At 50.1% G+C, this 26,058-nt stretch overlaps 1 protein-coding gene across 1 annotated transcript; it reads left to right on the top strand.

The window, feature by feature from the left end:
- The first annotated feature begins 993 nt into the window (after positions 1–993).
- ADRB2 (adrenoceptor beta 2) lies at positions 994–24,558 on the top strand. Its single transcript, XM_015876329.2, has 2 exons — positions 994–2,389; positions 20,800–24,558. The coding sequence occupies exons 1-2, from the start codon at positions 1,216–1,218 to the stop codon at positions 20,832–20,834; spliced, it is 1,209 nt and encodes a 402-aa protein (XP_015731815.1). The 5' UTR covers positions 994–1,215; the 3' UTR covers positions 20,835–24,558.
- The last annotated feature ends 1,500 nt before the right edge of the window (positions 24,559–26,058 follow it).

Below are 26,058 nucleotides of genomic sequence, written 5' to 3'. Positions count from 1 at the left end.
GACCAGGTCTTCAAATAGAGCATTGGACAGTGAGCTGAGCACAACATGTAGTTCCCACACTCATCACTTTTCCCTCCTGCTCTTCTCCCCCAACATTACATCTGATCCACCTGCATTTTCCTAGCAGTTTTCTGCTGTGTTCTCCCCATGAGGTGCATGCACCGTGCAGGAACCTCAGTGCACAGGAGCCTGCAGGTGTTAAGCCTGTATTCAAGGATGGAACAGATCCTCACCTGGTGCAAAGCCAGTGTGATGTTACAGCCTTCCACCAGCTGGCTGCAGCCATACGTTGCATGGATTGCGTGGATCCCTTTAACTCAATGGTGGGCACTGAAAAGTCCTGGTAATTAACTAAGGTCATTAGTGCTCCCCTGCACTCTTGGCTGCTTCACAAGCATTCCAAAGCCACCCGTTACAGCCCCTGAGCCAGAAGCACGAGCTGCTGCAACTGCAACTTCATCGTGTTTCCTGATTCCAGCACCTCGCTCACCCCTCGGTGTTAAACCACAAAGCTCCCCCTGCGTGCAGGCGGCTCCTGTATTGATAGCGCTGGCTGAGAGGCTGCGGGCAGCCCCCGCTCACATACGGTGCCACCTGCGGGACGGCAGCACGAGGAGATGGGACCCTTCCGTGCACAGCAATGCGCAGACATGGCGTTCCAGCCAGAACGTTATCTCTCGTGACACTGAAGTTTGTAGGATCCCTCAGCCCTTATTTAGGATATTTGTTCGCTTTGGTGGCAGGGAGCAGCGCAGAAGTCACATAACCCCGTGTCGGGGTGTCGGGGGGCAGCGGGACCGCAGCGTGGGGAGGGAGACGGACGCCTCCGTTCTCAGGCTGTAGCGTGGAGCTGGAACACGCGTGGGGCGGCTGCCGGGCCGGGGGGCACACGGGGGGGTGCGAGGTGCGCGCAAGGCGCGGCGCCGGCTGCCATTGGCCGTGTCGGGCTGATGTCACGGCGGGTGTTGCTATAAGCTCGGCGGCGCCGAACGGGCTGGGGACAGTCGGGCGGGTGAGACGCTGCGGGACGAGTTGGGTCGGGTGAGGAGCGGGGCGATCTGGAGCGGAGCGCAGCTCGTACAGCCCCGCACGGCGGGAGCCACCGCTCACAGCCCGCACCTGCTGTTCCCTATGCGCGGAGCCCGGCGAAACGCCACGACATCGGAACGCTGAGAGCAGCCCCCGCAGCCTGCCCGGGGATCCGGCTGGGGGGACATGGGGGTGGAGGGCACCGAGCTGCCCGGCGGCAACGTCAGTGCCAACCAGAGCGCAGCAGACCCCACGGTGTCGCGGGACGTGTGGGTGGTGGGCATGGGGATCCTCATGTCGCTCATCGTGCTGGTCATCGTCTTCGGCAACGTGCTGGTGATCACCGCCATCGCCCGCTTCCAGCGCCTGCAGACGGTCACCAACTACTTCATCACCTCGCTGGCGTGTGCAGACCTGGTGATGGGACTGGGTGTGGTGCCCTTCGGTGCCTGCCACATCATCATGGAGATGTGGAAGTTTGGGAACTTTTGGTGTGAGTTCTGGACCTCTCTGGATGTGCTTTGTGTCACCGCCAGCATCGAGACCCTGTGTGTCATCGCTGTGGATCGATACTTTGCCATCACCTCCCCATTCAAGTACCAGAGCCTGCTGACCAAGAGCAAGGCACGTGTGGTCATCCTGATGGTGTGGGCCATCTCGGCCCTCACCTCCTTCCTGCCCATCCAGATGCACTGGTACCGGGCAGACCGTGATGAGGCCATCCTCTGCTATGAGAAGGACACGTGCTGTGACTTCTTCACCAACCAAGCCTATGCCATTGCCTCCTCCATCATCTCTTTCTACCTACCGCTTGTGGTCATGGTATTTGTGTACGCCAGGGTCTTCCAGGTGGCCAAGAAGCAACTGCAGAAGATAGACCGGAGTGAGGGCAGGTTTCACATCCAGAACAAGGAACAGGACCAGAACGGGAAAACCGGGCACCGCCGTTCCTCCAAGTTCTTCCTGAAGGAGCACAAAGCTTTGAAGACCTTGGGCATCATCATGGGCACCTTCACGCTGTGCTGGCTGCCCTTCTTCATCGTCAACATCGTGCACGTCATCCAGGACGACATCATCCCCAAGTACGTGTACATTCTCTTGAACTGGCTGGGCTATGTCAACTCTGCCTTCAATCCCCTGATCTACTGCCGGAGCCCAGACTTCAGGTACGCCTTCCAGGAGCTCCTGTGCCTCCGCAGGTCTGCTCTGAAGATGTACGCTAATGGCTACTCAAACAGCAACGGCAGGAGTGACTACAACGAGGAGGAGAACGGCTACCCCCTGGCACCAGAGAAAGCCTGCGAGCTGCTCTGCGAAGAGGGCTCCTTCCCTCACCCTGAGGACTTTTTGCACTGCAAAGGTACTGTGCCTAGTGGGTAGCTCTGAGATGCGATGGGCTCTGGCGTGGCACACTGCTCCTAACGATGAGCCTTCCTCTAAGGAAAAACAAAAACCCAGTAATAATAACGATCCTCACCTAAAGCACACCTAAACCTCAATGGCTGCAAGGAACCTAAAACTCAGCAAACCTCCTGCAAACAGGTGGAAGGCTGCCCTGGGTGGCTTGGGTGGGCTGGCTGCTTGCAGAGGTTATGAATTTAAGTGCACGACCTTAGGTCCCTTGAGCCGGGGGGGTGAGGAGTGCTGGGGGATGGTATTTTAAGGCTGTGCAGAAAGCTCGTCCCAGGAAGAACTTCCTGGCTGTGGCCGATGTTGAACTACCTCATGAGCTCGGTGCTGGCGGCTGCTGCGGGAGCGCTGTGCTCCCCGAGCTGTGCAGCACCTGCCCCCATATCCCCCCCTTTAGGGATGCTTAGAGCTCTGTCGGCTGCGTCTGATCCTGTTGCTGTCAGTGGGAAAGTTTAAACAACGCCCGGAAAAACAGAACAAAACAAAACAAAAAAAAAACAAACCCACGACAACCACGAATGCGTCTTTTGCCAAGTGCTATAGGACTGTCCGCTGAAATAAGGATAGAAATAAACGGAGTCTTTGCCCAGAATGTGATACAGTGGGTGTGGGACTCAGGAACGTGATAATGGGAAGCTGGGCGATACGCTGCTGCAGTCGCAGCCCGTCCTTTTATCGAGACCGCAGCCAAAGCTCTTGTAGCCGCCCAGTTTAAATTCGGCTCTCAGCCCGTAGAGGTGGGCAGGGAAGGTTTTATTTTCTGTCGCTGAGGGCTGACAGTCCGGCAGCGCAGCCCTGGCCGCGGGACGGCTCTGGGTTGGTCTGTCGGTTTGTTTGTGAAGGGTTTTTTCCCCTTGCAGCGGGCTTTGCATTGCGTTCCCGCAGCACTTGGCGGCGGGCGCATGGGCTGTCACGGTGGCAGACGCGAGCGGGCAGGTGGGGACGGACGGACGGACGGACGGACGGACAGGGTGGCTGTGCTGCTCGGCGCTGCTCGGAGACCCCGCTGGAAGAAAGCAGCGATCGCGGGGCTGAAATGGAGCTCCCCCCCTTCGCTTTCTTCCTCAGCTGCAGTTTGAAAGAGGGGAGCCGAGGAGGATGTGAAAGTGCGGTGTCTATAGAAGCACGTGGGAAAGATGGGGGAGGGACGGCCCCGCGCCCCGTGGGAGCTCTTCTCCCCAGGGTTGGCACCGTTAATAGGAGGCTCGCAAAGACCTGGGCTGTTCTGCCCACTGTTCCTGCAGCCCCCGAGGGTGCGCCCAGGGAACGCTGGATGGGATCGGCTCATAAGGTGCTGCAAGGTGCAGGGTGGCTGCAAACTCATTCTTGAGCCCTTGGCGTTCCTCATGGTAAAGCCCCACCCGGTTTTGTGGGGAAGGGTTTAGAAATCCTCGTGCTCCCTTCTGCCTTCCCCCAGGTATCCCAATCCGGTTTGGGAGGTCAGGCAGCCCCTTAGCCCTTTCCTAACCCTATGTTGGATGCTGGCTCTGCTCTGCTTGCAGCCTCTCCAGCTTGGTGCATGCTACAGAGTGGCAGGGAATGTGTGCAGCAGAGCTCTGTGTCACTGCCAGCTTTGCTGCCCGTGCCCACCTGCACCTTCCTTGGAGCTGTCAGCAGTGTCCGAGCACTCCCGAAGTCATCAGGTTCAGCTTTTACATTACAGTGTGAACAAACGAGAGGGGTGTGATGGCGCAGGGTGGTGTGTGGCTGTGGGGAGCAGGAGGCCAGGTTGGAAAAACATTTGCTCCTCAGATAAACATTAACAGGCTGACCAGGCTGGAGAGACCTGGTGTGGGGTCAGGTGCTCTCAGTTTCCTACTGTAAAGGGCTGAAAGGCAGGGGGCCCTGCGCTGCGGGGCTGGTGTCGGTGCCCCATGTAGGTTAGAGATGCACCATGTTGGAGATGCATTTCAGCTCAGTATAGGTCATGATTATTACAAAGCAAGAAGTGAAAATTAGCCTCTTGGTTGAAGCGATTGATTTCTTCTGTGCCATTAATCCTGCGTAGGCTGGTGTTAGCAGGAGAGCAAGGTGAGGGGGTATCCCATGGTGATAGCTCCTGGTGGAGAAATCCAGCATCCGCATCTCAGTCGCTGTATTCATTTTTGTTATTATTTGCATTTCAATAGCACGTGTTGTGGATGAGGGTTTTATTGTCCAAATAATTGCTCTTCTTGCTTGGCTGGCTGCACTCGTACTTCAGATGTTGGTGCTGTATGCAGCAGGAGCAGATGAGCAATGGGTGACTGCAGGACTGCTGCAGTGTGCAGAGCACAGAGATGTGGAAGGGACAGGGGATGTCTGTCTGTCTGATGACCTCTGCAGCTCAATGCTTAGGTGCTGTGTTAGGAAACCTCAAGCTCAACCATGTCTGAGTGTTGAAGAGCTGATTTCTTTCCTCTAAGGCACCACTGGTAAAACTGGTGAGATACTGCTCAGTTCTGGAAGCAGCTGGAACTAAAAGAGATAAATACCGGAGTAATAAATGTGTGGCACCAGTGAAGTCAAACTTGAATAACCCCTTCTGGTTTCATGGCTGGAAAAGAAAAAGCTGAATAAAGGAATCCCTTTGCCTATTGAAATACATTGTAATGAAAAGAATTTATAGATGTATGCTAGGGATTCAGAAATGGAGCATTAAGTCAGGACACTATAGCTGCAACAGTGATATTAAGGTCAGGAGGAACCCAGCAGGCACATTTCAGGATTAACACTAGCAGAGGGCTGACTCGGGTTAAGTACATCTGATAAAACACAGCAGTAACTTCATTAGAGGACGAGCACTGTGATGAAATGCCGGGTTCTTATTGCAGGCTGACGGGCTGCTTTCTGTGCTGTGGGTTTGTGCTTTGCACAGAGGCCACGATGTGCACAGAGCAAGGGTGGGATGGTGCCTGAAGGGTGGGTGTGAGCTGGAGCTCGGTGCGCCTCTACCTTCATGCTTTCAGTCACTTTAGCCAGGGAGGTTGTTACTGTTTTTAATGCCTTTGTTGAGATGAAGGGCACAATTGCAGCTTTTGTGCTGTCATGAAGTGCTGTTCTCACTGCTGGTCCCTTTGTTATTGCGGTGGCTGTAGCTCCATCCCCTAAAACAGGCAGAGTGTCACGAGCTGCTGCCTTATGTCAGTGCTTTGCCGGTTGGGATCATTTCTGCTTTCTGGGAAGCCCAGGCCTTGAAACCCAACCTCACTCACTGCAGCTCTGGGGAGCTGTGGGGCAGCAGATCCCCACCAGTGCCAATGTGTTTGTCTGGGTGTTACCGATACACAGTGTTCCCTCTGTGTATCTTTGTCGTGTGGGTGCTGGGGGCTGATCCAGACCCCACGGCCTCTCCTTTGAAGTCCTCATTAAGAACGACACTGAGCAGTGGGTACAGCAGGGAGGAGGGCAGAAACTGAAGTTACCAAACCCTCCTGAATACCTGACAGCAAGCCAGGGCTCAGCACAGATTGGAGAGTCTCGTGTCTCCAAGCAGCACACAGCGTGCTCTTCAGCTCTGCCACGTCACAGCTGCTGTGCTTTTCTAAAGGTTTGTTTTTGTATTTATTTACTATAAGGGACGTGCTTTTACAGCAGAGGGAGAGCATTGACGGGGCTGGCTGGAAGCACACTGCAGGCTGCAAGCTCTCCCAGCATCTCTTGCCCTTCTGATATTACAGCCCTGCTGCCAGCAGCCCCAAACACCACTCTGCCTGGAGGAAATGCTTCTTCCCCTCTCTTTGCCAGCCCCCTGCATCCAAGTGTTTGTATTCCCTGGTACGATGAGCCCGTTTCCCAAGAAGATGAGTTTATGAGCATGTTCATTCCTCTGGCAGGAGGGAGGACATCCTGCCTTGCACATTCCCTTCTCTGCTCTCCATCAGCAAACACTAAGTGCCATCCCATCACAACAGCAGGGGAACAGATGTTCTCTGACTAGCCATGGCTGTGTCCCTGGGCAGGGAGGGTGCAAATGGGGAGCCGAGGGGGCTGTAACTCCAGCCACCTATGCAGGAACATCCAGCCCCAGGAGCATCCTGTTCCTCAGCTGAGCCACCGTGTTTGCTGACTTTCAAGAGCCGTGTGCCATGTTTTGAAAGCATTAGCCCTAACCTTTCTTCTTGGGTTTAAAGAGAACATCTTGCAATGGACACACAGCCCAGGCTGTGAGCACACAGTCATTTGGCAGCTGGGGTAGCTACACCCTTACACAGACATTCCTCCAGTGACAGCTGCAGGGACACTCAAGGGAACTTGTAGGTACTGCTCATGATATTATGGAGCAGGGCAGCAGCACTGTGCCCGCTGAAAGATGTTCCTTGTGCTCCTTATGCTGGAGCTGGGGCATAGCCACAGAACAAAGTGCGGCAGCTCAACTGGGAGCACAGCTCCTGTAGTTGTGATAGTGCATCCCATGTGCACACTGGAACTGAGTTTACACACAGCTTGGAAGAAGGTTCTCTTTCCTGCTAAGTGTGGTGAGATCTGTCTGTAGGAGCTGGACGTAACCCTGACCCCTACATATATTCTTTATCATGAAAAAAAAAGTGGTTTTGCTGCTTCTCCCTGCATACAGTTTGAGTTTTTCTCCTGTTTTCTCACCCTATCAATGGCAGGAATCTTTTCAGTGCAATATTACCAGTGCCAGCAAGAATGGGTTGGGAAATACTTTCTTGTTTACTGTCCTTGGTAAGGCCATTTTTGCACAGGTGCATATATATTTAGATATATGTATGTATATGTGTGTATATACCTTGATTATCTATATACAGTGATATATAGATCTGTACATAAACAAGGAAATGTAAAGGTGTTTTGTTGTGCTAGCTAGATGAAGACATGTATGTTCAAAAGTTAAAGTATTTATTGCAGGTCCCAATGGTTGACATTGTGTTTAAATAAAGAGTATTTATGGTATGCCTGTAGTCAAGTGTCCTTGCTTCAAGCTGTCCTGCTGGCTGTATCTCCCACATATTCTCCAAGTGAGTAAATCTTCAGGGCTTGTTGGAAACTAACCCAGCCCCTGAGGAGCCCAGAGCATACAGAGTGGCTGAGCTCCATTCATTTATGCTGCACATCGAGCTCGCTTTCCCTGGAAGCACTGAGGATGCTGCAGGTGCTCAGCACCCCCTGTTAAAGGCCTTCTCTGCTTTCCATCTCCAGGGCTTATAGGAATTAGGGTTTTTAGGAACTCACCTGCTGCTCTGCCTGTTTGGACACCAAACAGCGGCAGTCATGTGTGCCTCCTGCATGGTGGGGATGGAGAAGGGCTGGGGACAGCTGAGCTTTAATCCTTTGTGGCTGCGTTCCCTGGGAGCGGGAGGAAACAAATATCTGTAGGGATGGGAAAGTGTAACCCAGGAAAGTCATGCAGGGCTCTGCAGAGCCCAGTGCTGTGCTGCTGTGTGCTGAGTGGGGTCTTGCCTTGGCTCTCTCCTAACCTGGCTGGGCTGGGCTTGAATGTATGGGTTTGAAACACCTGGAGCTGGGGGACAGCAGCACAGTGTGATTAATCTTTTCTGTCTGTCCCAAGTTGCTTTATCTCCCTTCAGGGCTGGAAAATCTTTTGGAGGGTGTTTGGACGAATATCCCAGCCCCTTCTGTTACCAGATATGCAGCCCTGTTGTGCTGCTGCTCTTACTGCTTCAGGAGGGGTAAAGGAAGACCATGGCTTGTGTTAAACAAGATCCCAGCCCAGCATGTGGCAGTGACACACCATTTGCATTCCTTATGCCACTCAAACCACAATGAAAGCATTGGCAGCAAAGGCCAATGTGTATCCTGAGTGTTTCAAGGCTTCTCCTTTCCAAAACAGCAGCAGGATTCACTGTGCAGCTTGGATGTGAAAGGACCATGCTGAGCACTTACAAAACACAGCGGATGCACTAATTACAGTAGTTTATGGTTTTGTAACTTTGTGATTTCGAGGGCTGGAGGGTCCCAGCTGGGAACAAGTGCCATTGCTGGCTGCAGGGATCCTGGAGATGTGGGAACCCCATCTGCCATCCATCATTCCTTTCCAGCAGGTCCTTCAGACTGGAGAGCAGCTCTCCCTATGTCCCTCCTTGACCTTGGTCCTTAGAGGTGCCCAAAGCCCAGTACCCGCTTCAAGACTTGCACTGAGGCTCCCTCAACCCTGCCTGGTTCTGGTCCATTGCGATGCCAAAGGAATGGCATTAGGAAACCACAGCAGTGGCTATCAGAGCAACCTGTGTCCATGCCACATGGCTTTCTTGCAGCCTGCACTGCCCGCAGCCACACTCACACCCTGCTGGGCAGCTGGGGGGGGCTCAGGCTCCACCATTGAGCTCCACAGCATCAACCCTGTCCTAAGAAACACATAAACAGCAACAGAGCCTCTGCAAAACCCCTGCCAAGTCCTTTCTCTTTCATGTAAATATTTTTTCCTCTTAAGTGTATGTGAGTGTGAAAAATCCCTCCTTAATCTTTTCTCTTTCTGGCTGAAAGAAATGTTTGTTCATCCTTGGGTGGGGATGGCCCTCTGCTTGAGATTCTGACATTTTGCAACCATCAGCTCAAGCAAAAACAACGCTGCTGAAAGCATTTCTTATCTTACTGTATTTGGGCCAAATCCATGCTGCTCTACCTGCCTCAGCCAGGTTGCATCGGAGCAGAAGGTGCCCGCCATGACGGATGTGTTGGATGGAGGTCCCAGCCCTGCCCATAGGAATCCACTGACACTATGGGCTAGGTTGGTGTCCCACTAAGGCTGCAAAGCTCTGCTGCTTCTGGTGCTCCAGCAGGAAGCTGTCTGCTCAGTGGTTGGTTGTGTGTGAGAATGATGCTGAGATAAATCCATATCAGCGTTGCCTGTAGGTCATGGTTACATCACATTGTGACCAAGATACTGCAGTGATACTGAACCTCCATGTGAGTCTGGGCTCTTTGTAGAGACAAGCTGGGCTCAAGAGTTTAGTACAGTGCTGCTGGGTGGGAAGGATGTACAATGAGAGTGATTTGGGGGGATCAATTTTTCATCTTGAAAGATGAAACATAGTGATAAAATTGTTTGGAAAAGCCAACCTAAGCATGGATTTGAATAACTGCAGCTTACCAAGGGCCTGTGTCTGCAAGGAGGCTTCCATCTCCCTGCCAACAGATTTATAAATATATAGAAGTTAGTGAAGAAAACTAGAGAGAAAGAGAAGGACTTTCAGGGGGATGGAGGCAGCCAAAGAACAGAGGCAAAATGAAATGTAGGCCAAAGAGAGAGTAAAATAGTGATGAAGAAACAAAAAGAGATGAGTTCTCCCTGCTAACCAAACCCCTCAGCAGGCTCACTGCAGCAACAACATGGCTCCTTTACTGCTGGAATGAGAAGGAAAGCCAGCGATTTTGTCATGGAAGGAAAGTCCTACTGCAAACCTGAGATGCTCTATAAGCAGCTGGTTTGATTGTTGACAGCACAGCACCCTTCAATGTGAGAAAAGGTGGCCCAAAGCTGACCCTGGGTTATCTGGCCCCACCAGAGCCCTGGGACAAGCTGTGCAAGTGTTGGTGCGGATGTGGGTGCACATGATAGAGAGATAACCAAATAGCACAGTTGCATTCAGGACCTCGATCTCATTTTTACTGCAGTGACTTTCATGTGAGTCACCACAGTGGCATATTATCACAGCTCACAAAATCCTCTGTTTGGTTTCAAACAAGCATGCATACAGACAACCTTCATGTGAAATTACTGAGTGTAGGCACTGCCCTGCCTTGTGTCTCCTGGGAGCAGTGGTGATGAGTGAACCCAGAGGCTCTGCCCTGCAGCAAGTGGGGCTTCCCAGCTCCAGAGCTCAGGTGTGATTGTGGAAAGGTCAAAATGCTTCTGGGCATCCTCTAAAGAAGCAAAGCTCAAAGAACTGAGGAAAAAGTCCCTGCCAAATACATTGCATTTTGAATGCAATTTGCAGTGGAGAGAATAGAATAGAATAAGTGGGGAGAGCAGCATCTTGGTTTGGAAACAGGGCAGATGTGCTTATATAGTACCTGCTTGTTCTCTGGATGACATTAGTCTTGTGGATTTTTGTGTTGTTTTTTTGTTTGTTTTGTTTTTAACTTCTGATGTCCATGAGTGCTGAAAGAATGATAAGATGGCACTAAAAAAAGCAGTTTAAATGTGTTTTCTCTTCGGATCCCTTCATCTGTAGATGGAGGGATAGAGGAGTCCAGAGAACACCAGTGCTGGGCAACAGACGAGGACAGCCTGTAATCCATTTCCAGAGTTACAGTGTCTTCCTTAACCTTTAAGGTTGGATATTAGGAAAAACGTCTCCAAAAGAGTGATCAGGCACTGTCATGGGCTGCCAGTGTCACCATCCCTGGAGGTGTTCAAGCACTGTGGAGATGTGGCACTGATAGATAATGTTCAGTGGGCAGTATTGGTGATAGATGGATGGTTAGGGGTCTTTTCCAACCTCAGTGATTCTGTGATTCTGTGATTCTAATCTTAATTTCACTTGTTTTCCATCCATCCCCTTCTGCAAGGGGCCCTTGAGCTTTGTGGTTCTTTCCTGAAGCATCTTCCTCTTCCTTGTAGAAGACTCAAAGTCAAGGCTGTGCGTTTGGAAAGTCCCCTCTCAGTCCTTGGCTCGAGTCAGGTTTATATAAAACAAACCATTCATGACTTCCTCTTGGTCCCCATGTTCCTTCCCGAGCTGCAGCCGTTTGCAGGGCAGTGGTTTCCTCTAACGTGAGCAGTGAGCTCGCTTCCTCCTCAGAAGTTGCTCTGCTGCCTGCCAAGGCACGATCACTGTGAGTAATGAGCATGTCTGCCAGGTACAGAAACAGACTGGGACAGCCGCCTGCTGCCCAGCACGGTGATGGCTGTGGTGTTGTATGGGAGACGCAGGTGGGGACAACTGGGTTTCCCTGGAGGAGAGCTGTAGGCATCAGAATAGCACTGGGGATGCTACCTGGGCTCTGTAACAGCATCACTCCCAGAGTTCTGCTTCTCATTGTTGCTTTTTGTTTGTCATTTTAGAGCATCTCCATGATGCGCAGTGTGCCAGCCAGCAGCTGTGGTTAGGGAAGGACGGGGTACCATAGCTTATCTCTCCCGGTGTATCCATTGGACACACTTGTCAGCATGGCAAATGGGTTTGCATTGCTACAGCCATGCCATTTCAGCCTCAGTCTGCTGAGATAGCTTTGCCTTTAGCAGTTCAGGTGGGTGCGCAGGGAGCCCTGAGGCTGCACCTTGCTCAAAGGATGTCACACCTGCAGGTCTCCAGCCTCCAGCGTCCACTGCCATCCTTGAGAAGCAGTCTGTGTTACTGAAACACGAGGCAGCTGTGCTGAGATGTTTGTTCGGGTTTTGTGCGTAATGCCCCAAGACCTCAATCCTCTTTGAAGCACAAAAGCTTTTATGTGAGGTGCTTGTTGAGTTGCAGGAAGAAATAGCTGAAAATATCACCGTGTTCTGAAATGGCAAACATCTGCGAGACAGGCACCAGATTAGAGGCTGAACCGCAGTGATTCACTGAACATCGCCAAGCCTTGAAATGGAACCTGCCCTGGAAGGGCAATTCCTCTGCAAGGGTGTTTGAAGAGAAGATACGCTGCTTTCTATCACATCTGAAGCAGGCTGAGGCCAGGACAAGATCCCTGAAGAATAGGATGCAGCCCCGCTCACCAGGGGGGCAGCCATCACCAGAGGGGCTGTAGAAAGTCATTAGCTGTTACATACATCAAAGAGTTTTGTGTGACTGTGCCCCACCTAAAAGTGACTGCATCCCCCTCAAAAACATGCCATTTTCATTAACCCCGAGTACTTGTTAATGTTTCCTCCCATTTCCTTCCTTCAGCTGATTACCAAAAAGGTGATGTTTGCAGAGAACTTTCCTCCTTCCCTTTCATGTTTGGTGATTCATCCAAGGATGCTGCATTCCTCCCTCCCTCCGTGGGTGATACAGAAGCCAGCGCCGAGGAGGCAATTACATCACAGACATTGATTCAGATGGGGACAGAGGAGTCTGCAGATGCTAATGGGTGCTTCTCTGTACACATGCTAATTATAGCACTGGCAATGCCAGATCCAAGTAATGGTCCGAGGAAATCCCCGCTGATTTCAGCCAGAAGTTCCAATTACTGGTTGTTACCAGCAAACAATTAATAGAAACTAGACCTATTAGGTCATCTTAAAAGCAAACATTTAATTCTCACTTGATCTACAACAGGTATCGTGAATCCTGTCCTAAACTTCTCAGTCTTACATGAACTTCATGGGAATCCTGTTTGCACTGATATCACACCAGTGTTATTTCATGAACTACAGAGCAACATCGAGCTGTAGGTGTCCCAGAGAAGCCACCCTTTCTTTGCACATCACTGGTTCTTCATCGGCCATTTCAGCCAATGAAACTCCTGTGCTCATGAACCCCACTCTTTCCTCCTGCCTTTGCAGAGAGCCCTCATAACTCAGGGAGAAGTGTAGAGGAACACAGCAGCCTCATGCAGCTGCTGGTGAGTCTCCAATAGGAAACTGGAGGCCTTCAGATTTCATCACTTCAGCGCTGTCATAGCTATGCAACCTATTTAAAATACAGTAAACCTGAAAGCCCTTCCATATCAGACCATCAGAGTTCTGTAGCTGAGCTGCCTGAACCCTCGTAAATAAATACCAGGGCTGTCATTCCTGCAGAAGTCTTGGGACCAGCCATTTTTAAATGGGCTCTCGGGTTACAGCTGGGCTTCACAGCACAGCCTGCATTTGCTGCGGGGTCATGGTGCTGTGAGGTGAGATTTGGCCCTTCCTAAAGAGGAGGGAAATTACAATAAACAAACCACTGAAAATAGAACCTGGTGTCCCTTTAGCATTCTGCCCTTGCCATTTCTGCCTGTTCCTGGCGAGGTTTTGCTTGGCTTTTCCTCTGTCTTCATTAACTTCCTCAGAGGTTGTTTCACTTCCATCTCCCTGCACGGAGACAAGGATGGGTCTTGTTGTTGGGTTGTGTGCCAGTGGGAAGTGTGTTGGAAATCAGGAGATTCAGAGCTCTCAGGCTTGATGGCTGGAAATGCAGATGGAAACAAGACAGTTGCTGATACTGGATGATGGGCACTGGAGGGATGGGCACATCCATCAAGAGCAGCAGGTCATTGGAACCATCAGGTCACCAACAAGCCGAGCTCTGCCTCACAGGGAAGGCTTTTCATATCTCGATGACAGATGCCAACCATCTCCACCCCTGGATTCCTGAGCATGGCCTTCATGCTGTTTGCCAGCCCATTGCAGGACTGTGCTGTTCCTGCTGTGATGCCGCTGGTCACATCTGGCATCTTGCAGCTGGAGGAAAGCAACATATAGTGTGAGCCCAGCCATGTTGGGACCCAGTGTTTTCTGCACGGGTTCAGCCTGGGAGTGTTTATCAGCCTTGGCACAGACCTCTGTGCTCTGCCCTTCGATGTGGTTGAGCTGGATGAGGGAAAAAGAATCTGACATCTCATTGAGCTGCATCTACTCACATGAGGAATGGATGTGAGTGATTTCCCAAAGCAATTTTGAGATGCTTTTGAGAAAGCTACTGGAGATCTGTTGCACAAGAGAGAAATAAAGGACAGCTCGCACTCCGTCCCTCGCCCTGCTCATGTACTTCTCACGTGTTCCTCACCGATGTGACGGGATGAGAGAGCTGCTGGACTTCCTCCAGACACCAACAGATAACCGTGATTGATTGCCACTGGGAGGTGTTTGTGTGACCCCAGCACGCACAGGCTGCAGCGCACCTGTTTGCTCTAAGGTTTCTCTTCTTGTGGTGAAAAAATAGTGCTACTTTTTACTACGTTGCATATCGTGAGGAGGGAAAAGAGAGCTGAGGTGTCTGGTGCTGTGTACGGCAGCTCGAAGCAGAGCTGCTCTGTGCTGTACCTGTGCAGGTTGGGGATGCATGTGGCTGCTCAGGGCTGATCCCACCTTCACCATCTGCAGAGCCACGTATCCCCTGTGGGACAGCTGTGACGGACATGATGCTGTTTGTGTTCCCTTTGTGTTATTTACGCACTCTTAGTGCTGCTGCTGACACGGAGGGAAGGGGCTGGCTGCCTCTCTCCGTGCTGAATCACTTACAGTTACGTAAATGCCTTCTCCCCAGGCACTCGGATGCCGTGTGAGTCCCCCAACGCCCACCTTAAGAAAACCCCTAAGCCTTGTTATTTCTCTTTCTTCCTTATCCTTTCATTTGCTGTCCCCTTTCCTTGATGCCCGCTCCCTGCAGAGCCCTGCAGCTCCGTCCCATTGGCAGCAGCCACATGTCACCCGGTCAAATGTCTTCACAACTTCAGACTCTAAAAAAGAACCCCTGACCTTTCCGAGCCTCGCAGTCACTCCTGAGCACAGAGGGTGCTTCCTTCCCCACCGAAACATTAACATCTCACCTCTTTCTTTTTACTTTGATTCTCGTACATGAGGGAAACTTCTATTTCACACCTTTGGTATGGCCAAAAAACAGCTTGAGTTGAACAGACCTGATCTGGGCAGTCCCTGAGCTGCCCCCAGCTCATTTCAGCCATCAGCCCACATCCCTTCGTGGTTTGCGCAATCATGTGGCAGGAGAATGTCAACAGAGTGACTTCCTCCTTCCTTCCCCAGTAGGGGTGCTTTAAAGTGCATCACCAAAATCACATCTAGGAACTGCTGCTTTGTGTCTGTGCCACACTGGGCACTCATACCAAACCCAGAGCCGTGCAATGCAATGGGCACTTCTGAACCCCTGGGGAGAAACTTTCCCCCACAGTCACCTCTCATGGGCCCTTTCCTCTGCTACATCCCAATCTCAAGTTATGAAAGTGATGAATGATGCTCAGTTTTGGGTAATGTGTTCTTCTAAGGGGAGAGAGGGAACAAACTTGGGTAAAGAATTTTATGTGTTGGTGAAATGGCATCCGCTGTGTCTCTAAGCCTAAACTAGTCTTTGTGTTACCTCATTAGTCACGTTAGTCATAAACTGCTCAGAGATCACCAGAGATGTCAGAGCTGTGCAGAGAGCCAGCTGGAGATTGGAGATTGGGGAACCAGTCACGAATGGCTCTGGCCTGCAGACTGACCTCTATTGGATCAATGAGGCAGAACTTCAATCGCAACAACCTGCGTAGCTCAGACTGCCAAATTCCTCCAAAAGGAGAGATTTCTGTGCTCTGAGTGACCTCAGGACAGCTGGTTTGGGTGCTGTCAGAATCAGAATCAGACCCAAACCTCCTTCCCCATGCCTTTCTCTCTCCATATGACTTTCTGGTTGTGCGCTGGGTTCCGAGTCTGGCTCAGTCTCTCATTACCAGGAATAATATTCTTAGAATGAGAAAAGAGCTCCCATAGAGCTGAGAAGGACCCTCCCATGTGTGTCCACCTGTGCCATAAGGCAGCACAGGGGGATGCCTTCGCTTTCCTGATGTGATAGAAAACAGCACTTGGTGTGTTACCAGAGATCTGTCCCGTGACACTGGGGGATTTCTAAAGTCAAACTCTTCCCTCAGCTTAGCAGCTTGCACTAAAGCTTGCTTCTCACAGCATAGCAGAAGAATAGAGAACTTCTGAGTTAGTGGGGAAAACAAATTAGTAGTAAAGTCAGTGGCAGAGTTTCTATTTCATTTGTTAGTGGCCCTGATGCAAGAACCTTGTCACTTAAACGCAAGAGTGACACTTTAGTGAAGGGTCCTTGATATTGTAATTCATTGGGAACCTCAAGAATCCTTAAGGAAACTTCCCCTGGAGTGACCCTTCACACTAACATGGCACATAATGTGCTTGAGAGCCCTGCCAGCTCAGTGTGTTACCCAGAGGGAAGGGAAATTAGGACTTTGTGGTGCTTCACAGCTGGATGGCAGGAACATAGAGATAGTGGTGTCTTTATGTATGTCTTTTTTTGTTATGTGAGTCTGGCATCACAGAATAGTTGGGGCTGGCAGGGACCTCTGGAGATCATGCAGTCCAACCCCCTGCTAAAGCAGGGTCAGGGAGAGCTGGTTGCCCAGAGCTGTGCCCTTGGCTTGGGGTGAGAGGGGAGCTGAGGTCCAATCCCAGCACCTTTCTTCAATGAGGCGCTGAGTGCAGAGCAGATGGAGGAGTGAGAATGCTGTTTGAGTATTCGGTTCCTATGGGGAGAAGGACTTTCTGTTCATTGCAACTTGTTTGATTTAAGTCCGTATTTGTTTAAATCTCAGAGGAAACTGGGTGTAAGCCCAGCTTAAGGACAAGTATATGTTGGCATTGCACCAAGCAGAGGAAATTATGGTGTGCCACAAACCAAGACGAAAGCATTCCCTGCATTATCTGGCATGCATGGCCTTAGTTATAAAAGCACGCTTATCTCTATCATAACTTCAGGCTTGCAGAATATCAAAAGGATGTGTTTTGTGGGTTTTTTTTTGTTGGTTTTTTTTTTCTTGTACCGTTGTGAAACCATCTTTCTGCACCTCACTAGCACACTGAGATCCCACATGCATGGAATTTATACTGGGCCAGAATGGGAACACATTCATCCCTACACAGCAGCGAGGTGCTGAGCATTACCAGGTCATTGTGGGCTGAGTGCCTGACCACGGTGGTGTTGCACTAAGAGAGCTCCCTGCTCTCCAACAGGCAGGAGTTCCTGCCGGGGGACTGCAAGGTTTCAGAGTTCAGCTTAGTGGTTTCAAAGAGAATTGCTGCTCTGTTGGGAACTGCCTTCAATCTGCTCAGCGACTGCAAAGCAAATAATCTCCTTCCAACTGCCCCAAAAATCAAAAAGGAGGCAAACAACGCTCCTCACATAAGCTGGGGCAAGCAAACAAGAGAGAAAAATAAGATAACAGCTCTTAAAATCCTGCTGCTTTTTAGCTGTTCCACATTCTGGCTGCTTTCCAGAGTTACTTTAATGATTGACCAACTGTCAGGAAAAAAAAGGAGTCCTTCAAATATGAAGTTTGATGTGGGCATTTTCTAAAGTTTCTCACTAAATAACTGAGGCTCCAGGTCTGGGTTTTAGTGGACAGACTGTCATTGGCATCAGTCAAAGAGCCAGTGACCTTCCCAACCCTTGATAGATTTGAGTGCCATCTCTGTGGTGGGAGATCTGTGTTCTCCAACCAGCTTTACAGGACAAGGAGAGAACTCTGACAACAATCAAAATGTGGAGATGCAAAGTTAAATCAGTGCTTAAGGCTGACACTGAATGGGAAGTTGTCTTGATGCTTGGTTGTGTTGGCTGCTAATAATGTAATAATGAATCCTGAGCTGACAGATTCACTATGAAATGTTTGGAGCAGTTGCCAGGTATTCCCAAAGCTGCCACTTGTGTCTGGGAGTTGTGGGTGAACTCTGTGGTGGGAAGATGCTGCATCAGAGCCCTGCAATGAAACAAAGATAAGTAGCATCACCATATGTCAACTGGAGCATCGACTTGTGCAGTCAAGTACAGAGACCTCTAAGATCATCTCATCCAACCATCCACCCATCACCAGTATTTTCCACTAAACCAGGTCTCTAATTGTTTCTTGAACACCTCCAGCATGTAAAGTAGTGATGTCCAGCTGGCTGCTAGTTTGCAAGTTGCATGCACTTGGCCTGCAGCCCACCTCCATGCAGCCATTGCTTTGTGGGATGCAGGTGGTTCACCCTCTCCTGGTGTCTGATCTGTGAGCACATCCAACAGTCAATAGCAGAGACCACAAGGCTTCTTTGGGCGACTTCTGTTTTGAAAGTGATGTTTTGACTTGTGAACCTGGAGGAATTCAGGGCAGAGGAAATGTTGGAAGAGGTCGGGCGCGCTGCGCTCCCTCTGCGTTACCCAGAGCAGCAAATAGCAGGCGTTCCAGGGCAACATCTGATTTTCTGCTTTTATGAGGCAGATGTTTAGGAGAAGTGATCTGCTGTTTATTTTAATTGCCATCTTCCAAACCTCCCTTCTATGTGCGTGCACACATTCAGAGGCCATAAATAAGGATTCTTCAGGGTATGCAGTTATTTGGGTAGCTAGCCCTGTCTTCTGTCAGTGCCTGGACAGGGACGTGTGTGCAAACCCAGTTCCCCGTATGTATCAGTTTTACAGTGGTGTAAATCAGCGGAGTTTAATTCTATTCTCAGCAACACTGGCATAAATCTGAGGTCACCCCACTGACGTCAGCACTGTAAAGGAAAGCTAGACCCTCTTGGCTTCAGAATGTTGCTGCTGATATAGACCAGAAGCAGAGCAATAGTAGTGGGGCTCAGCATGTCCCGGCACTATGGAACTGAACCACATTTTGCTCTGTATACAGCAATAGAGATGAATTCTGCTGATTTCACTGTCATTTTGTTGGTGAAGATGAACTGTATCTTCACCACAGCTTGAGTTAAGCTTGGGTAGGAACCCACAAGGCACAGGTTGTCCTCCTCTCTTTGTCCTTAATAACTTAACCAAGGGGACCACTGGCTGGAAGCAGCCGAGTTTACCAGTCCTGACACAAAACTCTGGTTGCTGCCATAGGAACCTGAGCTTGAAAGCAGAGCTCATCCAACTGGGGGAGCAGAAAGAGGACATCAGGCTTCTGCATCCTATCAAAACTAATCAGCTTGGCTTGGATTTGGGAGTACCAGTCGCTAATTACAGTAATAATTATAGAAATATCTAGATAGCAAGAAACATTGACCTCTTTTGGATTCTGGGCAAGAATCCAGTCAGGACATCTGGGGCTGGGCTAAGGAGGAGGGCAGTTATCCCTGCTGCAAGGCACAGAGTCCTTCCCATGAGGAAAGGAGGCACTTAAATCACAGTGGCTGCAGAATGCAGAAAGCCCTAACCTCACTCTGCTCCACGGGTGTCTTTCCTGGATGTAGATACTCAGCTTGTTCGGAGAACTCCCTTTCCAGATGAACTCTGTAGAAGAGCTTTGCCCTCCGAGCCGACAGCTCGGTTCAGGTTTCCTGATCAGCTTACAAGCTCCATCTATAGGATAGTCGAAGAAGAGCCCCTCGGCTTCAAGCTGATGAAAAGGGCAGAGAAGCTTCTGTCAGAGTTACTAGTTCTGCTCTGGAAAAACTCATACCATATCTGCTTTCCTCGTTGTGATTTCATATTTAGGTATAGTTCTCTTCCCTGGCAGCCCTTGGTGCCACACTGAGTGACTGTGGGGCTGTTGTCTGTGGAAATCAGAGGATCATTAAGACCTCTAAGATCATCAGGTCCAACCCCAGCCCATCTCACCGTGCCCACTGACCACATCCCTGAGCACCACATCTCCACAGCTCTTGAGCACCTCCAGGAATGGTGACCCCACCACCTCCTTGTGCAGCTGTGCTGGTACCCAACCACTCTTTCTGAGAGTATTTTCCTAATAGGCAACTTGAACCTCCTCTGAAATCATTGGAGTTGTGGAACTGCTGCTATTTCACCTGGGAAATCTCAGGGATTTTCTAAAGTGATTTGCAAGATTTCTGGCTCCCAACAGTGGCACCATTGGTTTCTGATAGCCCCCAGCAGCCTGTATGCAAAGCTCAAAGGTAGCAATTATCCAAATCATCTAATTCCAGCTGATTTAGCAAATCGGTTTCTCCTTACCTGGGTGTTTAATGATTGCCAGCCCCAGCTCACACTTCACTGCACTAACTGCACCAGCAGAAATCATTGCAGCTCACAGAGCTTTTTTAGAAGTAGGGAACATAAAAAGTGAAATACTTTTGTTCCTTCTCTGGTGCTAAGCAGAAAATTGCCATTAAGAAATTCTCCAGAGCTTGATTTTCTGCTCAGGGTGTTACTGTGCTTTCTAAAGTACTATACCCTAACATTTGTGGTTGTGCATCCCCCAAACAACATTGCAGGGCAGATGGAGCATGAATATATCTTCATAGATGCTGGCAAGTGATACTACTGCAAAGCAACCCTCTCACATTGAAACTTCAGCTCCCATTTGCACAAGGAGCACAGCTTCAGTTTGGATACCCAGAGTTCTTCTTAGAGGCGTCGTGTTCCCAAGGAACAGAAATGTTTTCTCTTTCTTCCTCCAGATCCATTCTGTTTGTCACTGCTGTTTTTCCCCCCCTACACCCTCACAGACCACAGTCTTCAATGTGTACTTGTTAAAATATCACATTAAAATATCACTTTCCAATAAACAAAAGCACAGGCATATCTAGTACTTGTTCCTTTCTCTATCTCGAGATTCATTTCCCATTTTCCCATCTAACACATCAGTCATTCTGGTATCTCCACCATCAAGAAAAGGGTCTGTTCCTTCCTTTTTGTAGATTCACAGATATAAAACCAGAAGGAAATATATTCTCATCTCCTGGCCAGCAGGCCTAACTGTGCATGCAGAGATGCATCTGTCTATTCTAATTATTTCATGCAAAGAAGCACCCTTCTGCTTTTTTAGTAGGAAAATCTGCATAAACCTGATGCCTTTCTTTCTTTCTCTCTTGCACAGAGATCCCTGGGTGCCCAGGAATGGTGGAGAGCTGAAGGCCGACCTCTCTTCCTCACCACTCTGAGCTCACGAGGGCTCTGAAGAGATGGAGTGGGAGCTCAGCCATGCTTCTCTGAGCCCAGGGTTGCTTGGGAAGTGATTGCTTTGGCAAATGTCTTCATCTCAGCCCATAGCCCATCGTGCATCACCTGAAGGAGAAGCTGGTGAAGCATTCAGAGGACCAGGAAAGGCTCTGCCAGCACTTCAAGCACTGGAGAGCACAGATGGGGGATCGGCACTGAGAGGCACTCAGGAGTCACTGCAAAGGAAACCAGCTCTGGGGAGATGCTAAAAGAGCCCCGTGAGCTGAAAGAGGTGAATGGACAAATGACCACAAAAGTACTGTGGGGTTTTCCTGGCACAGCATCCTTGGCAAGAGCTTCCAGAAGCACAGCAGGACCACATGGCTGCATGCAGTGACCGGACCAGAAGAGCCCCAGCAAGGTCCTGTCTCATGCTGCCTGAGGCTGCAGGTGGAACAGGAACCTGACCAAGGCAGGGAAGAGGAGCACGAGAGGTTCCTTTGGTTTATACTGTGCTCATTTCTGCTTCTGGTATCTGCTCTGTCTACCTCTTTTTCTCTTTAGCCCTACACGTACTGGATATGGGACAGCCCCACACAACAAGAAGGAGGTTTGCACAGGGAAAACCCTGCTCAGTGCAGAGTGCTGCTGTCAGATGGGGCTGACACTGCGCAGTGCAAACATAACCTGGCCTTCATTCACTTGTTATCCCAACAGATCTGGAACTGCAAAGCCTGGACTTCGGACTGGAGAAAGGCTTGAGCCTGGCAATCCTACTTGCAAGCAGTCACATGCTAACATGACCAGCCACTTTTGGGAGCCAAGTTTTAACACCCGAGAGCCATAATCATGCAGAGCATCTGGCTCTGTGCTGTAGCTGTTGAAATGAGTGTGCTGCACATTTAGCTCCTGTTTGTGGAATTTTAAGAACTCGCTCAGCAGAGAAAGGAACAGAGACACAGGGAGCAGCAGAGGCTCAGGCAGGAAACTGCAAGAAAAAATGGTTCAAAACCATAGGGAAACTTGCAACTTCATCACAGATGGCAACCCAGACACAGACTGGTGTGACCAGCTGGTAGGCTGCAGCTTTCTGGTCACTCAGCACCTCTCACAGGCCCAGGCACAACATGCCAACACTGACCCAAGGCAAGAGCCCCATCCCTGAGCTGCTGTGCCAGGCTTCCACCTGCAGAGCCCTTCCCCTTCCAAAGCTCTATTTATTTATTTATTGATGCCCTTGCGATGATGCAGTTTCTCCATATGCTCCATGCTGGTGCAGCAGCTGTGTTCCTGAGTGTGGGGCTCTGCCCTGCTGCTCCTACTGCTCCTGGCCCTGCATCCTGCTCCATGCCCTCCCTTCCCTGCCCCATCCCCACTGAGGCTTTGTTCCAACCTGTGTGGCTGCTTCATGGAAACATCTCCCAACCCAAACCTATTTCCTCAGAAGATTCCTGGATGTCTCCAGCCACGTATTATGTACTGGAAGCACTGCCCTTGGGATTAGCTTTCAGGTTAGGGACAAGCGTGGGATCTCAGTAGGTCTTTTTCTCACAAAGCCTCTTGTGTGCAGTTTGCAATAAGAGAAATGGATACGTTTGCTCTGATAATTCTCCAGCGTGGCCCAAAGCAGTGACCTGCTGATTGCTGAGTGCTTCCTTGAAGAGTTGTTGGAGATGGAAGAGACAAATTACAAATCCATCTGCCTATGGACCTTCAGGCTCGTTCCATGTATTACATTAACTGGTGGTGTGCTCAGCCTATTTTTAAATGCCTTAACACCAGGGTTATTGTGCTTTTCCTTTGGGAGATTGCTCTGTTGTCCAAGTCAAGAGCTGCTATTAGCATTGCACCTGCACTTCCTCCTGAAATCTTCATTCCATTATTCCCAGTGATGTTATGCAAACACCCACTGCTCACTGGGCAAGCTCTGCCCCCTCCTCCTGCCTCCTCCAAGGAACTCCCAGGCTGCTGATGCTCCAACCCTCCTGCAGCTCAACATGGTATGAGCCCACTTGTCATTAACTGGTAGAGAGGGAGTTGTCAGAGATCTGAACCCATAAGCAGAACAGCCAGGACCTGTAGCAGTGTGGAGCTGTTCTGCACCTCCTTGTGCAGCACGTGTGGTACAGGAGAGGGACAAAGGCTGCTATGTGTCCGTACAGTGTCAGCAATGAGCAGCTCCCATCCCACAGCGAGCAAATGCTGGGGAAAGCACACGGCAGCCCCTCCATCTCTGCAGAACCTTCAGTGCTGGGGGAGTGCGTGTGCCAAACTCAGCTGGAGCACCATTGTGATTGTGAGAGCTCTGTTCTCACTGAACAAATTGTTCCTACCAATAAAGAATGAAAAGCTCTCCTCTTCCCACTCTCCTTTATTGCGCTATTCATTGAGCTGTGCTGGACAAAGGGACCGTGCTGGGCTGAGGGGGCTGAAGTTTGCCATGCAATGGACAGGTCAAGGGGAGGAAAATCACAGCATGAAGTGCACTGAAGCTGGGGCTCTTGGGGGGAGTTTGCCGATGTGAGGCAGGTTGCAATACCTCCTGGGGATGGATGGGACTGTGGCACATGGATAGAGGGGAACAGAACAACCATTGGTACCAGTCCTGCAGCTGCTATGGCACAGAGCAGAACAGGTCAAGGAAACCTAGGAGGAGAGAACAAGGCAGATGAAATGGGATGCTGTGATTCCCAGGGGATTCACAGGATGATAATAAGGGAATTTGGAGACTCCCATCCACTTGGCAGTGTGTGATCCCAACGGCTCATGCTGCGCCCAGCCACCAGATCAGTGATACAGCAGCATGCTCCTTAATTCCACCTCTCCATTGCCGGCTGTTCTCTCCTGCTGCTGTGGAGCAGGGTGGCAGTGACAACATCGCAGCTTTTAGGAAGCAATTGCCAGGAGAGGCTTTTGGTCCCTGCGCGCTGAAAGAATCAAAATAACACATTTCCAACAGAATTCATGATGAGACAATTAATCATCCCAATTTAAAACATTGGAGGGCCTGAATGAACAAAGATGTTGGAGGCTGTGGCTGTGCTCTGTCTGGCAGCAGTAGGGCTTTAGGCAGTACCTGTACTGCAGGTCCACATGGATCCAGCAAGCAGACAGGATGTGTTCTCCCCATTTTCCAGGCTTTGCGTCTTGATTTACTGAGCTCTGAGGTCACACTAGGGGGGGGGATTGGGACTGAATAAATTGTGAGCCTTCTTTTCCATGAGCACAACTCCAGTGCCTCCAGACATCTCATGATGTGTCCAAATAACTCCCCGAAGTTCCTGAAGCTTTAAAGCAAATCCCGAGAAAAGAGCCGCAATGAGATTATTGTGGCACATCGCTGCAATAAACCTTCTCTTCATCCTTTCATGGTTAGAGGTATGAACATGAATTATGGCAGCTTAAACCTCTCAAGAGCAGCATGTACAATTGTTTTCTCAAACTGCTGGTAAAGAGCCCTGTTGAGCTGCGATGTCATTGCCTGCAGATGCTGCAGACTGAATGGGGCTGCTTTACGAGCTGTTTTAATCCTTCCAGGAATCAAATGATCCCTTTCTGCCCATTCCAGGCTGTGGACTGCTCCTTGCTCCGTTCCAGTTTGCTCCTTCAAGGCTTTGGCACCATCACTTCTTGCAGCAGATGAGAGCCTTGAAGCTTGTAAATGTAAACCTGTGAATAAAAGCTTTGGATTCAGTAACTTCATGTGCACAATTTACCTTCATTTGGATTGTTAAGGGAGAACTTAAAACTCACAGACCGCTCCGTTTTGGTCTCCATGGGATCTGATGAAGGTTCACCCCTCAGCTGCATGGTCCTGGTGCACCAGGGCTGGTTTTGGGGGAGGGATGGGGCTGGGCTATTTGTTTTCTTTTCTTTTTGTCTGTGGCTGTCGGTGAAATTCATAATGAAAATGTGGATCTGCACAGATTGGGCTGAGATCTGACAGCAGGAAACAAAAAGCAGGAAGATGGGATGGTACTGAAATGGAAATGATGGTAATTAAAACACAAAAAATAACCACTCAATGTTTCTGGGCATTGCAGCTACCAGAGCTGATTTATCAAAGCTGCTTCTCTACAGACTGCCCTGACTCGAAACTGATTGAGTAGAAAAGTCTCTAATGTGATTATTTACCATTAACTGTTTTGCTGCTAAGCCTGACTATGAGGGGACGTCAATGGGTTTTGTTTATGGGTAAATCCTCATTCATTGCCCACTCAGCGCAATGGGAGGGCTGGAGACATTGCGGGAAAGGTTTTCTTTTTCTCTTTAGGTGAATATTTGCCATCTTTGAGAGATCATTTTGGACGGTTCTTTCTTGATAGAAACAAGCCACAGCTCCATCAGGGCCCCAAGCAGAGCGCATCCAACCCACCCCACATCAACCCGCTTCCTCCTACACTGCTTCCTTTGGGGCAGATTTTAAAAGAACAAGGAAAGGTGAGGGGAGGAAGGAGAGCACCCTCAGCACTGCCTGGGTGAGTGCAGCCAGGGACAGAGCAAACAAAGAGGAAATTGAATTGTTCGGGGTTTTTTTTATCATCATAAACGAAGTGAAGTGAACGCATCAACAAAATGAAGGTCGCCGCGTTGCAGAGATCCTCTGTAGAAGTGTGACCACAAATGTCATTTTTGTGAAAAAGAAATGGTTTGGATGGAATCGGACTCTTTCATCCCCAAATTCATGGCTATCTGCAGTTAAACAAACCTCCAGCTCTCCGTCCTGTGGCTGTGGGTGAGCAATTGCCTGTGTTGGTGCCGCACAGATGTGGTTTCCCAAAGCTTGCTTTCAGCTGTCAGCTCTCTGCAGGCACAGATTACATTGATCCTTGATGGATTTCATTGTGTGCTCCCTGGTTCTATAACCCATGTGTGGGTTATTTTTGCTGGTGTTGCCCTGGGCAATGCTGGATGTGCAGCTCTGAGTTTGCAGTGTGGAGAAGGGCAGACTTGGGCCACTCTTCTGAACATGGACAAGCTGGGCACACACATCATGCCCCAGCTTTGTGCTAACAGCCCAGGCACAGCCCTGAGGCCGTGGGACGAAGCACCCACACACAACCCAGTGCAGCACCTGTTGCTGTTGCAGCCAAGCACAGCGGGAGCTCAGTGCTATTTCTGGGGTGTAGTGGAAGGCAGGAAGGGTTGGTGTGCCCCACAAGCAGGGGAATGTGCTGGTTATAAAGAGGCTTAGCAG

The sequence above is a fragment of the Coturnix japonica genome, chromosome 13, assembly GCF_001577835.2.
Source record: "Coturnix japonica isolate 7356 chromosome 13, Coturnix japonica 2.1, whole genome shotgun sequence".
NCBI classification, from domain to species: Eukaryota; Metazoa; Chordata; class Aves; order Galliformes; family Phasianidae; genus Coturnix; species Coturnix japonica.
Note: the sequence above shows the minus strand (reverse complement) of the source record. Positions and strands in the feature narration are given on the sequence as shown.

Coding starts and splice junctions, on each gene's coding strand:
- ADRB2 (XM_015876329.2), top strand. CDS start 1,216: ATGGGGGTGGAGGGCACCGAGCTGCCCGGCGGCAACGTCAGTGCCAAC. Junction 2,390..20,799: donor GGACTTTTTGCACTGCAAAG/GTACTGTGCCTA, acceptor TCTCTTGCACAG/AGATCCCTGGGTGCCCAGGA.